Here is a 15,166-nt window from a genome sequence, read left to right as displayed (position 1 = left end):
ATTCCCAAGCAACCTGCTGGCTCATGAAGGATTTTTATTGCCAATCGCACTAAATTGCCTGAAATACTTTAGCCATCAGATTAAACCATGACCAGTTGTCTATCTCTAATTTGGGAACAATCCTCTGGACTACGTCTTTTTTACCTGAACATACAATACAAACATTGCAGTACCAATCTTGCACATCGTTTCTGAAATGTACTCATAATACTGAACTGTCAGTAATGTACAATTACTGGAATGGAGCATGGAATGAAGAAAATAGACTCTAAAACTCATGCATTCAGGGCTGAAACAAGGAAACTTCTACTCTACGATCAAATTCTTTTTGAGTTCATTATTGCAAAACTCAAACATTGCCGACACAGTTTGTCAGAATTCTCTCTGTATCAGATAAATGTCTTTTTCTCAATAATTCTCTCTCAGTGTGCTCACTTTCTGTCATCAAGTTCCATGATATCTCGATCTTAGTCATTGTTTATTAAGCAAAGCTCTTCCAATTTTACCTCTCAATCCCACAAACAATCAGAAATACTTAGCCGTGAACAACTGAATCTGAATTTGTATACAAAGGGGAAGCTGCATATTGCCCTCAATGATATATTATAAAGACCAGATATTTTCAAACAGAAATGGAACGAGGCCGGGATGCATGTAGGAAGCAGATATCTTGAATCATCCTGACCTTTGCAATTTTTGTCTCAAGATCGCCAGACTCGATTGATTCGTTCGACAAGGTTCCTCATGGGAGAGTGATTAGCAAGTTTATATCTCAAGGAAAACAGGGAGAAGAGTCATTTGGATACAGACTGGCTCGAAGGTAGAAGACAGTGGGTGGTGTTGAAGGTGTTTTTCAGACTAGAGGCCTGTGACCAGTGGAGTTCTATGAGGATCGGTCTGACTCCACTACTTTTCGTCATTTACTTAAATTATTTAGATATGAACGCAAGAGGTACGGTTAGTAAGTTTGCATATGGCACCAATGTTTGAGGTACATTGGCTGCGAAGAAGGTTACCTCTGAATGCAACGGGATCGTGATCAGAATGACAAATGGACAGAGATGTGGCAGGTGAGTTAAAATTAGATTTATCTGAGCTGCTGCATTTTGAGACAGCAAATCTTAGCTGGACTTACATACTTAAAGGTAAAGTCCTGGTTAAAAAATAAACCTTGGAGCACAGGTTCATAGCTCCTTGAAAGAAGAGTCGCAGGATAGTGAAGATGGCGTTTAGTAGGCTTTCTTTTAATGGTAAGATCATTGAGTATAGGAGTTAGGAGGTCAAATTGCGGCTCTACCTGGCATTAGTTAGAACATTTTTGGAATATTTCTTGCAATTCTGGTCTCCTTTTGATCGGAAGGATGTTGTGAAACATGGAAGTGTTCAGGAAAGATTTAACAGGATGTCGCCATGGTTGGAGGATTTCAGCTGTAGGGAGAGGCTGAATAGGCTGGGGCTGTTTTCCCTGGACTGTAGAAGGCTGAGGGGTGACCTCATAGAGGGTTATAAAACCATGAAGAGCGTGGATAGGATAAATGGACAGAATCTTTTTCCTGGGATGCCGGAGTCTGGAACTAGCGGGCATAGGCTTCAGGTGAGAGGGAAAGACACAAAAGGGACCAAAGGAGCAGATTTTTCACGCAGAGTGTGGTGCTTGTATGGAATTAGCTGCCAGAGGGAGTGGTGGAGCCTGGTACAATTGCAATATTTAAAAGGCATGTGGAATGGTTGTGTGAATCTAACGAGTTTAGAGTTAAATGGGCTAACTGCTGGCAAATGGAATTAGATTAGTTTTGGAATTCTGGTCGACATGGATGAGCTGGACTGAAAGGTCTGTTTCTGCGCTGTACAGCTCTATGACTCTATAACGATGACTCTTGCGAGGTGTTTCATGATTCAGCATTTTCTGCTGTTCTATTGTTTGCATTGTTTGTCCTTTCAAACATTTCACATTCAATACAGTAATTAACATTAGCAAACCAATTTCCTTCTTTTGCATGTCATTGCTGCAGAAATTCAAGAACAGGATAGCATCGATCTTTCGGCCCCTCGAGCCTGTTCCACCATTTGACAAAACCGTGGTTGTTCTGATATTGCTGAAATCCACGTTTCTGCCCTTTTTCGACCACCATTCACTTCCCTTCTGATCAAGATGCGACCATCTCAAATACATGACAAAACAATACTCTCGTTGCTGTCAGTCACAAATAGTCATGATTCATAATCAGTACCTCTCTGCCATATGCTGCACTAGTCATGCTAAAGGAACATGGTCGCAATGAAAAAGGAAACACACTTCAAGAATAATGCAAGGAGCAATTCAACATTATGTCTAAGATCATAAAGCCAAATAAAATTGGATCTGCAGTCAGCTATTCATCCCTTTTATCCAGCTACAGCATTCAATAGGAACATTTAATCTGACATTCCTCACGTCCACACTGCCCTGTCCCCAAAAATCTTCCTTCCCCAAACTGATCAAGAATCTATCGGTATTATTCTTCAATATAGCTAGGGGTCCTGCCCCTACAACTCTCTGTATCAAGGAATTCCAAACGCACACAACTCTTTGAGAGAAGAAATCCCTCTTTATCTAAATGTTAAATTGGAATCACTTTATCCCATGTCTATGCCCTGTGCTTCCAGATTCTCCCAGGTGGATAAACAACTCTCAGCAGTTAATCTGTCAACCTTCCTTAAAAATCCTGAATCCTTGAAGCAGGTGACCTTTCATTCTTTTATGTTTCTGTTGAATTGCAATCAGAAATGCAGCCAACGTAATGGCAGAGAACAATGATTTCTTCCCCCTGTGCCTCTGGTAGTGTGCCAGTTAATTTTGTTCTGTGATGTAATTCCATTTGTTCATTTTAATGGCATGTGTATCTGCTACTCAGCTGTGGCATCTCCATATGGACAAGGTAGCGGTGAAATGGAGCAGTGATAATCTCTTCAGTGAACGTAAGTAATTATGGTAATATTCCAATCTGTTTATTATATGCTCAACCAGGCACACGTCGTTCTATAAGTAGGGAGCATTCGGTATGCTCAGGCAATGAAGCCATCAGGCTGGATAGATTTCAGACATTCTTCTGAAAATGTTTCAGCCTGTGATTCGACAAGTAAAGATAATTTACTACCCGATGCTGCAGCCTTTGGCATTCCTGGTAAGTCTGTTATATATTGTGGCTTGATACAATCACCGAATTGTTACAGAACAGAAGGGAATGTGTCTCACCCTGTTGTCACTAGCGTAGCAACTCTGATAATGTGATCAGTGAACAGATATACAGTCCATAGAAACACAGATATTAGATGCAAGAAGAGGCCATTCGGCTCTTTGAGTCTGCTTCACCGTTGAATATGATCATGGTTGCTCATGCAACTAAGTACCCTGCTTTCACTTTCTCCCCCTTACCTTTTTTTTCCATTTTGTGCTCAGAACTATATCTGTCTGCTTCTCGAAGATGTTGAATGATTTTTTCTCATCTTCTTGCTGTGGCAGAGTATTCCACAGGCTCACCTCTGACTGGGTGAAGATTTACTTTCTTATCTCCGCTCTCAATTCTCATCTGGGGTACTCATCAGGCGTTCCTTTATTTAATGAAAAATAGGTATGAGATTTCGCTTTTAACTGAGGAGAAACTACTTTTCTCAAAGCATCATGCATCTGCACCCTCCACAAGCCCGTTTGAGTTGAATGTCGAGACATTGGTCAAATTTAAGATGGAGACAGAATTTTTGTTGTCGAGTGATGTGTTGAACGGTTATGGAGAAAGTGTAGGAAAATGGAGTTGAGGTTGAGATGAGATCAGCCTTGAATGAATTAAATAGCAGAGCAGGCTTGAGGGGTGGGCGGTGACTGAATACCTTGCTACTGCTCTGATTTCTTATGCTCTCGAACCGCATCTTTTTAATGGCTTCACGATCTTCTGATGAACCAATAAATGAACATAATATCTCATGCTATACGTTACAGCTTTACTAGATAACAAAATGTCCTGATTCCTATTTGATTAGGGGATCACCCCTCAGGCAACTGCCACTATAGCTCCACCAGAGTCGTCAATCCAAAGAAGATTCCACACGAGGTTTAAATCGACTTTCCTCCGCCTGATGGGCGTGGGGAGCGGAGGTATGTTGGGGTAAAGTGAAATTGCATAAGTAATGCGAATGCCAGACAAAAGATTCCGCTATGTGAAAGAGCAGTTTACTTCAGAGGGCAAAGTTTGGTGTAGGAACCACGGGAATGGACCTGCTTGGTGGATGAGAGGTCAGATCCAGAGTTTATGTAGGTTTTACATTGACCATATGAAAAGTGCAATCTTGTAAATGTTGCTGGAGAAAAAACGAGCACGGTTCCTTGAGAGACCTTGTTATGAATTTGAAAATGACAGGTTCTCTCTCTCCATCATGTGTTGGCGATAACTCAGAATCTGTGATGTACAGCGCAAATGCCATTACGTCGATACATTTGCTTCCTGAAGAACTGAATGATTTTGTTCCAAGATGTTCCAGGCGCAAGAAGAAACTACTCTGCCTTCCACAGCACCCGTGTCTAAAACACACTACGATGAATTACAAAAATAAACTTCGTAAGTCCTTATATTTGGGTGGGGTGATCTTGTGAACATAACAAGGTCAGTCAGTTTTAACTGATATAATATGAGGTCCTTGATTGATGTTGTTAATCTGGTCCAACTATCGGGCGCCGACTGACGTATAAGAACTGGAGTGAGAGATATCCTGTTCACCCAGAGTGCTGACTGTAAGGGAGCTGAATGAGTTACAACAGCTCTCCATGTGCAACTGAGGTGTCAATTGCTGATTGGCTATCCACCTCTGCGGAGGTATTTCAGTGACCAGGTAAAGATGCTGGTTGTGTGTCACAACAATTCCATGGGGAATGCAGGACCAGATGGAAGACAAGACGAGACGATATAAGAACAGACTTCGGAATTTTAGCTACATCTGCCTTTGTATCATGGCTGATACGATTAGATTAGATTCCCTACAACCACTCCACACTGACCCTCGGAAGATTAACCGACCCAGACCTATTTCGCTCTGACTAATGTACCTGACACATGGCCAATTTACCTGACCTTCACAACTTTGTGATTGTGGGAGGAAACCGGAGCACCCGGATGAAACCCACGCAGACATGTGGAGAATGTGCAAACTCCACACAGACAGTCGCCCAAGGCTCGAATCGAACCTGGGACCTGCTGCTGTGAGATAGCAGTGCTAACCACTCAGCCGCCATGCCGCCACAACTTCCTGTATTTTGTTCGAAGCAATGGTTGAAAGCACTTTACTCGGATGCTGAAAGTAAGCCAACTTTTTAGTTTGTATATTCAGAACATTTGTGCTTTCTTATCCCATAATAAAGTTCCCAAATGTATCTGAGTGAATCCATTCGTTAACTATTTTTTTTTCTCTTTGATTTACAGCAAACCTGGTGACAATTGTAATTCTCTCGAGGGGAAACTGCTGCCTATCTGCTTGTACTTCTGCATACATGGTGGCCATGGCAACTGCAGATTTTCTGGTTCTGACCTTTAACGTAACTGTGCATCAAATATTCAGTTTTCACTTGAAACATTCCTTCTTGTCCCATACTGGCGTTTGTACATTTATTATCTACATGAGCTCAGTCAACGTGTTTCTGACAGTGTGGTTCACAGTCTTTTTCACATTTGATAGGTATGTAGCGATATGTTGTGAGAAACTGAAAACAAAGTACTGCAGACTGAGTACAGCAACTGCAGTTATAATGGTCACCATTGCCCTGGTTTGCCTAGAAAATATACCGTATTTGTTTGCATATGAACCGGAACAACTAATTGATCAACTGCAATGGGGTTGTCGCACCAAGTTGAAATTCTTCACTTCTCCTGCAGGTACAGCATTCTCGTGGTTGCAAAGTATTTTTGTTGTTTGTCTTCCATTTTGTTTCATATTTATGTGCAATTGCTTGACCGTCCGACGTATTTTAGTTGCCAATAGAGCTCGCAGGGCAATCCGAGGATGCAATATTGAGACTCAAAGAGACCCAGAGATGAAGAGTAGAAGGAAGTCCATAATTTTGCTGTTCACTATATCGGGCAGCTTTATCCTTCTGTGGGTGACATCAGCAGTGAGCTTTTTATCTTCAAAGATAACAAGCACTGCACATTATCGAGGTGATCATACAGCTCCTGCTTATATTGCCACTCAAACAGGTTACATGCTCCTGCATTTGAGTTCGTGTACAAATGTGTGTATTTATGCAACAACACAACGGAAATTCAGGCAAGAGCTGAAGAAAGTGTTGACATCTCGTTGGTCTTGTACTCTGATATTAGTAAATCGAAAGGAGTAGTGAAAAAAGGTATCATTATCTCTATCCCTTTGTGTCTGTGAAAATTATGTTGTGGAGAAGTAACTGTCCAAAATTTTAATTTCCGTATTGGAATCCTGAATGCTTCAATAAAGAACCTGAACATTATTCAGTTAAATGTAATATCTTTTTATACATGATGTTGCATATCTTATTGATATAACGTAGGAATAATGGAACATTTTCGAGTGTTTAGTTATCCAAATCATCTAGTCGGGGACGTGGAAGATTCCACGCCACTAAACAGAATGCTTTTAATGATCAGTTAGTGAATAAATGTGCTTTGTTCGATCTCTCAGCTATACTGCGGGAATGAGGGATCTTAAGCAGGTACATATGATCAAAGCTATATAGGTGAAGCTACATTCCAATATTTAATATCAGTGAAAATAATTTCATAATGATCAACGTGACCACACCAATCGGATTTGCAGGATAGCAGCAATGAGTGACCACCAGTGTGAGTGATGGATTTCCAGAGTAAATGGCTAAGGTTTTTTTTTATGCAGAGATTTCTGGCTTCAAAGGAGGCACTTCCAGCAGTAGTTGTATAGGCAGATGCATTAGGGAAATTTAAGCAACTCCTGGATCGGCACATGGATGATAGTCAAATGTGTGGTACCTTAGTTAGTTGGATCTTAGTGTTGGACAAAACATCGGTCAAATATCGAGGGCAAAACGGTCTGTAATGTGTTTTACTGTTCGATGTTCTATTTTCTGTGTTCTATATTCTAACTATGCACCTTTAACACACAACCATATAACCAAATCCTACATGGAATGAAATTCTATTCATATGTACAAATTTCCAGCAAAAAGAGCGCAAACGCCTATCCATACCTATCTACAAACTGAAATGAGTACAATATACTATGCAAATTTATGCACGAACCAGTAATATCGTAAATTCAGTCATTAATTTATCAATTAAATACATGCAATATTTCACTTTTTTGCAACATTATATTTTCTCAGCATTTCTTTAAACGTTAAATAATTCTGTCTTTTTACAATTGGGACTGTCGTCCCCTGTTGCATTCTCTTCTTCTAATAGTTAGTGATAACGTTCGATTAAATAGTTAACAAAAATAGACTCCATCTGAAGATTTCATATTTTCCACAGTTAAAAAAAGGCAAAACTCTGATTTCCCAATTTCCCACTCTATATTAGAGAACGATTGACTGGCAGATGTGGAAAATCACTCCGGCTCAAATCACTCCGGCTAATCTGAGCCCATGAGGTTTACAAAAGAATGGGCAGAAATTTTGTCTCCCCAAAATGTCAGCACTTAGTAGGCATCTTGCTGAGAATTTTCTCCTGCTGCAGGCGGTTTATAGTTTGAGCAATTTCAATGTTCATCAACGCTCAGCTACGCTGCAGGTCATGGGAAGCTAATATGTCTCATTTAAGTGTTACAGTGGCCTGATAATACAATGCCTTTAAGAGATGTATGCTGTTTTTTTTAATGAAGAAATCTTCAGCAGTCGGGCAGTCTGCTCCAAAGCTAATAAAGTACACAGTTTGTGAGGCTTGTTTGTAAGTTGTCACAATCAAAGCAACATGAATCGGAAGGCAGAAAAAGCACACACAGAGCGACGATTTTGTTGTTCAGCTTTAGCCTGGAGTTACAGTTGCCGCTGTGATCTTGTCATTCGAAGAGGAAGCACTTATTACTCTGGCTGTTGCTACAAAATCATGGGTTTCTCTTCCTCTCCGAGAAGTCAGCATAAGTTTGTCGTGGCCAAGGATGTGATTTGGGATGGAATGAAATTGGAACAGTTAGTTAGCGATAGTTAATGTATCTATTATTTAGCTAAGCATTTAATTTGCGTTACGGTTAAGCCAATTCTTTTTTTTATGTTGTCTGTATTTTATCTGCAATGTAAAAGTACAGAGTACTTTGCTTATTGCCGAGTAGTACGAACAATTAAATTGCTTCTAGTACACTGTTCCATGTACTTACTTTGAAAATTAGAATATGTTAGAATTAACACTATCTTCATAATGTATTTTGATGGGGCGCTTATATCATCTCTGATCTAGTCCATTTCAACTTCATTTCATTCCAAATCTAACACTTCAATTACTTTAGCAAAATCAGGAATTGGTTGAGAAGCTCATCAGTTTTGGCAGGAACTGTGAAAAGAAAGGGGAGACAAGGAAAAAAAAAAGTCATGTTGGTTTCACTGGAGCGGCGGAGGTTGAGGGGAGACTTGATAGAAGTCTGAAAAAATCTGAGATGCATAGATAGTGTTGACAGACAAAATTATTTTTCAAATAGTTGAAATGTTTAATACAGCAGGACATGCAACTGAAGTGAGGGGAAAAGTTCAAAAGAGACTTGAGGGAAACTATTTTGCACAGAGAATGGTCAGAGTGTGGAAAGTGCTTCCAGTGTGGCGGTTGGGTTTTAAGGAGATTTTTAAATTAGGATATGAACATGCAAGATGTTGAGAGCTATGAAACAAGGATATAGAGAGAGCTTAGAATAATTTGGCCTCATGTTCGGTAGAATATCGTGAGCCGAACTGCCAGTTCCTGCACTGTGCTGTTCTATGTTCAAATCTAGATGCATCATTGTTTGCTTCTTCAACTTAGCGATTAATATAGTTTGCATGCAACTGAGAACTTGCAAAACTAGAAAATTATTACTTACCGATTTAAAATGCTCAGCTTATTGGAGGAGTTAATTCCCTGTCTATTAAACACACTTTTGTAAGTGCGACGAAATTATCTCCAAATCCCTGAGTGCTTGTCTGTTGATTAATGTTTAGTGTTGCAGCATACAGAATGCCATTTTTTGTAAATGCAAGCAAATTGTATTTGATTGCCTTTCAGCAGTATCATCAATACATCCATGAAATGTATCAAATATAATAAATTTGGTCTTGCTCATTTGACATTTTATAATCAAAAATGTTATAATTGTGGTCCCTTTTTATTTTTATTGAGTTTACTTTGTAAACTTCGAGCTTCACAAGCAACCCCGTTAACTACCACTCATTTTGAATTACTCCTGACAGTTTGTTCTCGGAAAGATTATTTGAAATCCATCGTCCTGCTATTCCAACTTCCTCAATAGATGACAATTTTTCCAGACTGCTTGTTTCAAGTTAACTGTACAAGAAAGCCTTATTTTATCTTCTTCCAGAAGATGTGCTCATTCATAGTATTATGTCTGCCAGCATAAAATCAATCAGTATAAAACATCGACCATAGAAAAATACAGATGCAGAATAGGCCCTTCGATCCTCAGTGTTGATCCGACCTGTGATCCAGTCTAAGCCCATCCCCCTACATTATCTCAACAACATCCATGTGCTTTTCCAAGGATTGCTTAAATCTCCCTAATGTGGCTGCGTTAACTACATTGGCTGGCAAGGCATTCCACGCCCTTAGCACTCTCTGAGTAAAGAACCTGTCTCTGACATCTGTGTTAAATCTATCACCCCTCAATTTGTAGCTGTGCTCCCGCGTACAAGCTGACGTCATCATCCGAGGGAAGCGACTTTCACTATCTACCTTATAAAATCTTCTGATCTTGTCTGTCTCTACCAAATCCCTTCTTAGCCTTCTTCTTTCCAATGAGAAGGGATCAAAGTCTCTCAGACTTTCCACACAAGACCTTCACTCCAGATCAGACAACGTCCTGGTAAATCACCTTTGCACCTTTTCCAATGCTTCGACATCGTTCCTGTAATTGGGCCACCAGAAATGTATATAATATCCCAAACGCGGTCGCACTAGAGTTTTGTATGGTTGGATCATGACATTACGGCTCCGGAACTCAAGTCCTCTACCAATAAAACCAAACAGAATGTATGTCTTCTTAACAGCACTATCAGCCTCAGTGGCAACTTTCATGTGTCTATATACATGGACTCCAAGATCTCTCTGCACATCCACATTACCAAGAGTCTTTCCACTGACTCAGTATTTTGCTTTTGTGTTATTCTTCACAAAGTGAATTACCTCACGTTTATCTGCATTGAACTACATTTGCCATCTCTCAGCCTAATTCTGCCGTTTTTCAAGTTCTCCGTGCAACATTCTTCCACACTGTCCAGCACTCCACCGACTTTAATGTCATCTGCAAACTTACTCACCCATCTATCTATGCCTGAGTCCAATTCATTTTGTAAATTGACAACCAGCAGTGGTCCCAAAACAGATCCTTGTGGCAAACCATTAGTAACCAAAAAAAAAGGTTGAAGACTTTCCAACAATCACCACTCGCTGCCCTCTTATACAGAGCCAATTTCTAATCCAAACTTCTAAATCACCCTCAATCCCATATATTTTATCCAACAGCCTACCGTATGGACTCTTATCAAAGGCTTTGCTGAAGTCCACTTGAACTATCATACCCTCATCCACATGCTTGGTGACCTTCTCAAAAAACCCATTGACTTTTGTGAGAGAAGACTTGCCCTTGACCGAACAAGGTTGTCTATCTGCAATCAATTTCTGCTTGCCAGATGATTATAAATTCTATTTCTTATAATCCTTTCCAGCAGTTTTCCTACAACAGAAGTAAGGCTCACTGGTCTATAATTATCTGAGTCATCTCTACTGCCCTTCTTGAACAAGTGCACGACAAATGCAATCCTTCAGTCCTCTGGTACTAAACCTGTAGACAATGACCACTCGAAAATTAAAGCCAAAGTCTCCAGACCTCCTTCCTAGCTTCGCAGAGAATACACGGATAAATCCCATACAGCCCAGGGGACTTGTCTACTTTCACTCTTTCTAGAATTGATAACAACTATTTCTGACGAACCTCGATCATTTCTAGTCTAATATCTCGTGTCTCATTCTTCTTCTCTACGATATTCTCCTCTTCCTGAGTGAAAACAGATGAGAAATATTTGTTTAGCATCTCTCCAATCTCCACAGAGTCTTGACACATCTTCCCACTTCTGCCTTTGACTACGTCTACTCCAACCCTCATCATTCATTTATCCCTGACATAACTATATAAAGCTTTAGGGTTCTCCTTTATTCGACTGTTAAAGACTGTTCGTGTCTTCTTTTTACTCTTCTTAATTCTCTCCTTAAATCCTTCCTAGCTAATCTGTAACTCTCCATCACCACATGTGAGCCATCACATCTCATCGCCACATAAGCCCCTATCTTCCGCTTAACAAGAGATGCAATTTCTTTAATCAACCACGGTTCCCTTACATTATCACGCCCCCCCCGTCTGAAATTTCCACATTTCGATTGTCCCCATTCCCTGCATTTTGATACCTCATTCTATGCATCCTAAGGCTTGCCTAATCGCATTATAATTGTCCTTCCCCCATCTATAACACTTGCCCTGTGGCATGTACCTATCCCTTTCCATTGCTAAACTAAACATGACATAATTATGGTCATTCTTGTAAAAGTGCTCACCTACCACTAAATCAAACACCTGGTCAGGTTCATTACCAAGCACTAGATCCAGTGTGGCATCCCCTCTTGGTGGCCCTTCGAAATGCTGTGTTAGAAAAACCTCCTGTACACATTGGACACAAAATCGATCCCTTCGCTGTACTCGAGTTAGAGCATTTAGAGTCGATGTTCGTGAATGTGAAGTCCCCCATAATGACCACCCTGTTCCTTTCACTCCGACCAAGAATCGTTTTGTCGATCCTCTCCTCCACGTCCCTGGAACTCTGTAGAGGAATACCAGAAGTCCCAGCAGTGTGACCTCTACTCGCCTGTTTCTAAACTCATTCCATGCTACCTCAGTAGTCGAGTCCTCGTCAAAGTTTCTTTCAGCCACCGTTATACTGTCCTTGAGAAACAAGGACACACGTCCCCCTCTTTTACCACCTTCCCTGTTCTTAATGAAAGATCTAAACCCTGGAACCTATAACGTCCATTCCTGACCCTTCTCTATCCAAGTCTCCTAAATGGCCACTACTCAAATTCCGAGGTACCTATCCATGCTGCAAGCTCACCTACCTTATTTCGGATACTTCTGGCATTGAAGTAGACATACTTCAATATGCTGCCGTCTGCCAGCATATTTCTGCGACCTTGAAATACTGCCCATACCTTCCTTATTCTTAACCTCCTGTGCACTGGAACTACACCTCAGGTTTGCATTCACCTACATCATTGTAGGCTGTGGTGAATTTTGAAGTCTCATATTGCTTTCACATAGATCTGGATGCCATCTATCAACCCCTCAGAAAAGGAAGAGGAAATGACATCACCACAAACCCCAGGAACCCCATCCAGGAGAAAGATATAAATAGAACGCTTCGCTTCACTTGGAGGTCGCCACTGATTATGTTACCTCGACAGGTAATGAAACGTCTGGATAACAAACCTACAGCTCAGCGAGCAAACCTACATCCTTGCTTTCACTCTCTTGGCAGCTGCTTTTTTTCTACTACATTGGAAAGCAAATCTTTGAACGGTATCCGTTCTGTTTCTCTCATTTCAGTTCCGGATGACAACTTTCTACAATTAATTTAGTTTTGACAACCTGCAGCGAAATTGGAAATTCATAATCTTATCATAACAGTAGTAGGGATGTTATGTTGAGGCTGTACAAGACATTGGTGAGGCGCCCTGTGGAATTTTGTGTCCAGTTCTGATCACCCAGTTAAAAGAAGGATACTATCAAGCTGGAGAGGGTTCAGAAAAGAATTACTGGGGTGTTGCTGCGTATTGAAGGCTTGAATTACAAAGAAATGCTGGATTGACTGGGAACTTTTTTATGGAATGTAAGAGGTTGATAGAAGACTTGATATGAGTTTATAAAATAATGAGGAGTACAGATAGAGTTGATGGGAGCTATCTTTTACTTTGGAAAGGGAATTGCAAAACTATTTCCACACATCTGAAATGAGAGGAGATAGACATAAGAAGACATGAGACATTGTCTTCAGACAGAGGGTGAGTCGGGGTGGAAAGAACTTCCTGAGGAAGTGTGGATGTGGTACAATGACTTTGTTTAAAGCATATTTGGATGGATACAGTTATATACCCCCCCCCCCCACTACCTTTGGGGATATTAGACCAGACCCTGACTTTGCTCGTTATTTTAAGCCAGTGTAACGCGGATATTCTAGAAGGAATGCGGCTAGTCAAACAATTTAGTTTCAAACAAAACATAGTTTATTTACAAGATTACCAAATGAAACACAAACAAACGAAAACAGATTACAGAATAACTTAACATCAGAAAACACAACAGATCATCCTAAATTAATAATGCTGTTCCAAATACATGAAACAATCCCCATGAACACACCTTTGAACAAAAAGGTAAAATCATACAAAAGATCTCACAGAAGAGAAGTCACAGAGACAGATTCCGCATAGACCAGATTGTCTTGGATCCAGCAGCTTCACAACACCACTGCTTGCTAAACAAAACAAATCAGAGGTAAGCTGAGCTGGGAGAACTGGCCATTCCACTCTCATTGTCCAAGTGTTTTTTGTTTTGCAACTTGACAGCTTCTTGCCTCAGACAGTATATGTTAGTATAATCAAACTGGCCCGAAAACCTTCCAAGTCCACACTTTTCAGAGTCTTTGCCTTTTATGACGTCCTGGAAAAAGCCAAGGACACCTTAACCTTGCAAAAGGAGCAGCATTGTAAGAGCTTCCCCCTTTAAAAGAAAATAATCCCCAAGGATGGTTTCATTTTAATTCCATTTAACCTTCAACTATTAGCACTCTCCAACACGCATTGATATTGAATCAACTCTAAACGTGCAAACATGCACAATTACAATTTGTTTCAGTTGTTTTAGTCCCGTCACGGAAAGCCTTTGTTTCTCATTCAAATCTCAACAAAGCATTGGTGATCAGATTTTATTCACCTGCCACGTGTAAATTTTCAAATTGAATGACTATAACAAGAAGCTCCATTTAAACAGTCTGGCATTTCTGTCCTTAAATTTCTCCATAAACTTCAATGGGTTATGATTGGTTTATATGCTTATCTCAGGTTAGTTACTGGGAACGTAAATATTGAAATGTTATAACGCCAATACCAAACTCAAAGTCTGATCTCAACTGTCTAATATATTTACAAATGAATGTTCACTTTCCTGGAGAAATACCGGACAGGATTTAAAAATAAAAATCTGCTCCCTGTCTTCTTGCAAGAGCACAGCATAGACAGCGAAATCACTTGCATCAATCGCCACTTTGAATTACTTTGTGGAATTATATGTGTGGCTGATACTGGTACATGGTTAGCATAACATTCCGGCTGTCAAATGCCTTCTGACAGTCCGTTACCCACTGAAATGTCTTGCTGTTATTTTAGCAATGCAGTAAGTGGAGCAAGTCACACAGTTAAAATTTGGAAAGAATTTTCGATAGAGTACACTCAATCCCAGGAACCGCAGTACAGCTTTTTTTGCCAATGCTATGGGAAAAGCCCCAATTACATTTGTTTTTGCAGCACATCGTTTCCTTTGTCCAGATCCATAACCATGGCTAGGGAAGGTGTCGTGAACATGGGCAAATTCAGTTTTGGCGAGGTTTGTCATCAAGCCTGCCTTCCTAAGTCAATCAAATAAATCTGTTGCAAATGGTCCTCCCATGTGTGAATAACTATCAGGAGGTCATCTGTATGTGCAGCACAGGTGGTAAATCTGACAATGATCTAATTGGTTTGTCTTTGAAATTTGGCTGGGGCATTTTTCATACCAATGCCATGATTTAAACAAATACAGTCCATTCGGCGTTATGAAAGTCGAAATTATCTTCACATTTTGAGACAAAGGTACCTGGCAAGCCCAACTCAGAAGTATAAGTTACGTCTCCAACCAT

At 40.3% G+C, this 15,166-nt stretch overlaps 1 protein-coding gene across 1 annotated transcript; it reads left to right on the top strand.

Moving 5' to 3' along the window:
- The first annotated feature begins 3,095 nt into the window (after window positions 1–3,095).
- On the top strand, window positions 3,096–6,361 carry LOC148138366 (putative G protein-coupled receptor 139). Its single transcript, XM_087981656.1, has 2 exons — window positions 3,096–3,168; window positions 5,451–6,361. The coding sequence occupies exons 1-2, from the start codon at window positions 3,096–3,098 to the stop codon at window positions 6,359–6,361; spliced, it is 984 nt and encodes a 327-aa protein (XP_087837782.1).
- Window positions 6,362–15,166: the final 8,805 nt, after the last annotated feature.

This window comes from Chiloscyllium plagiosum, unplaced genomic scaffold (assembly GCF_037043375.1).
Source record: "Chiloscyllium plagiosum isolate Xiang-an unplaced genomic scaffold, Cpla_swu_hap1 HiC_scaffold_40, whole genome shotgun sequence".
Lineage (NCBI taxonomy): Eukaryota > Metazoa > Chordata > Chondrichthyes > Orectolobiformes > Hemiscylliidae > Chiloscyllium > Chiloscyllium plagiosum.
This window is presented reverse-complemented; position numbering and strand designations above follow the sequence as displayed.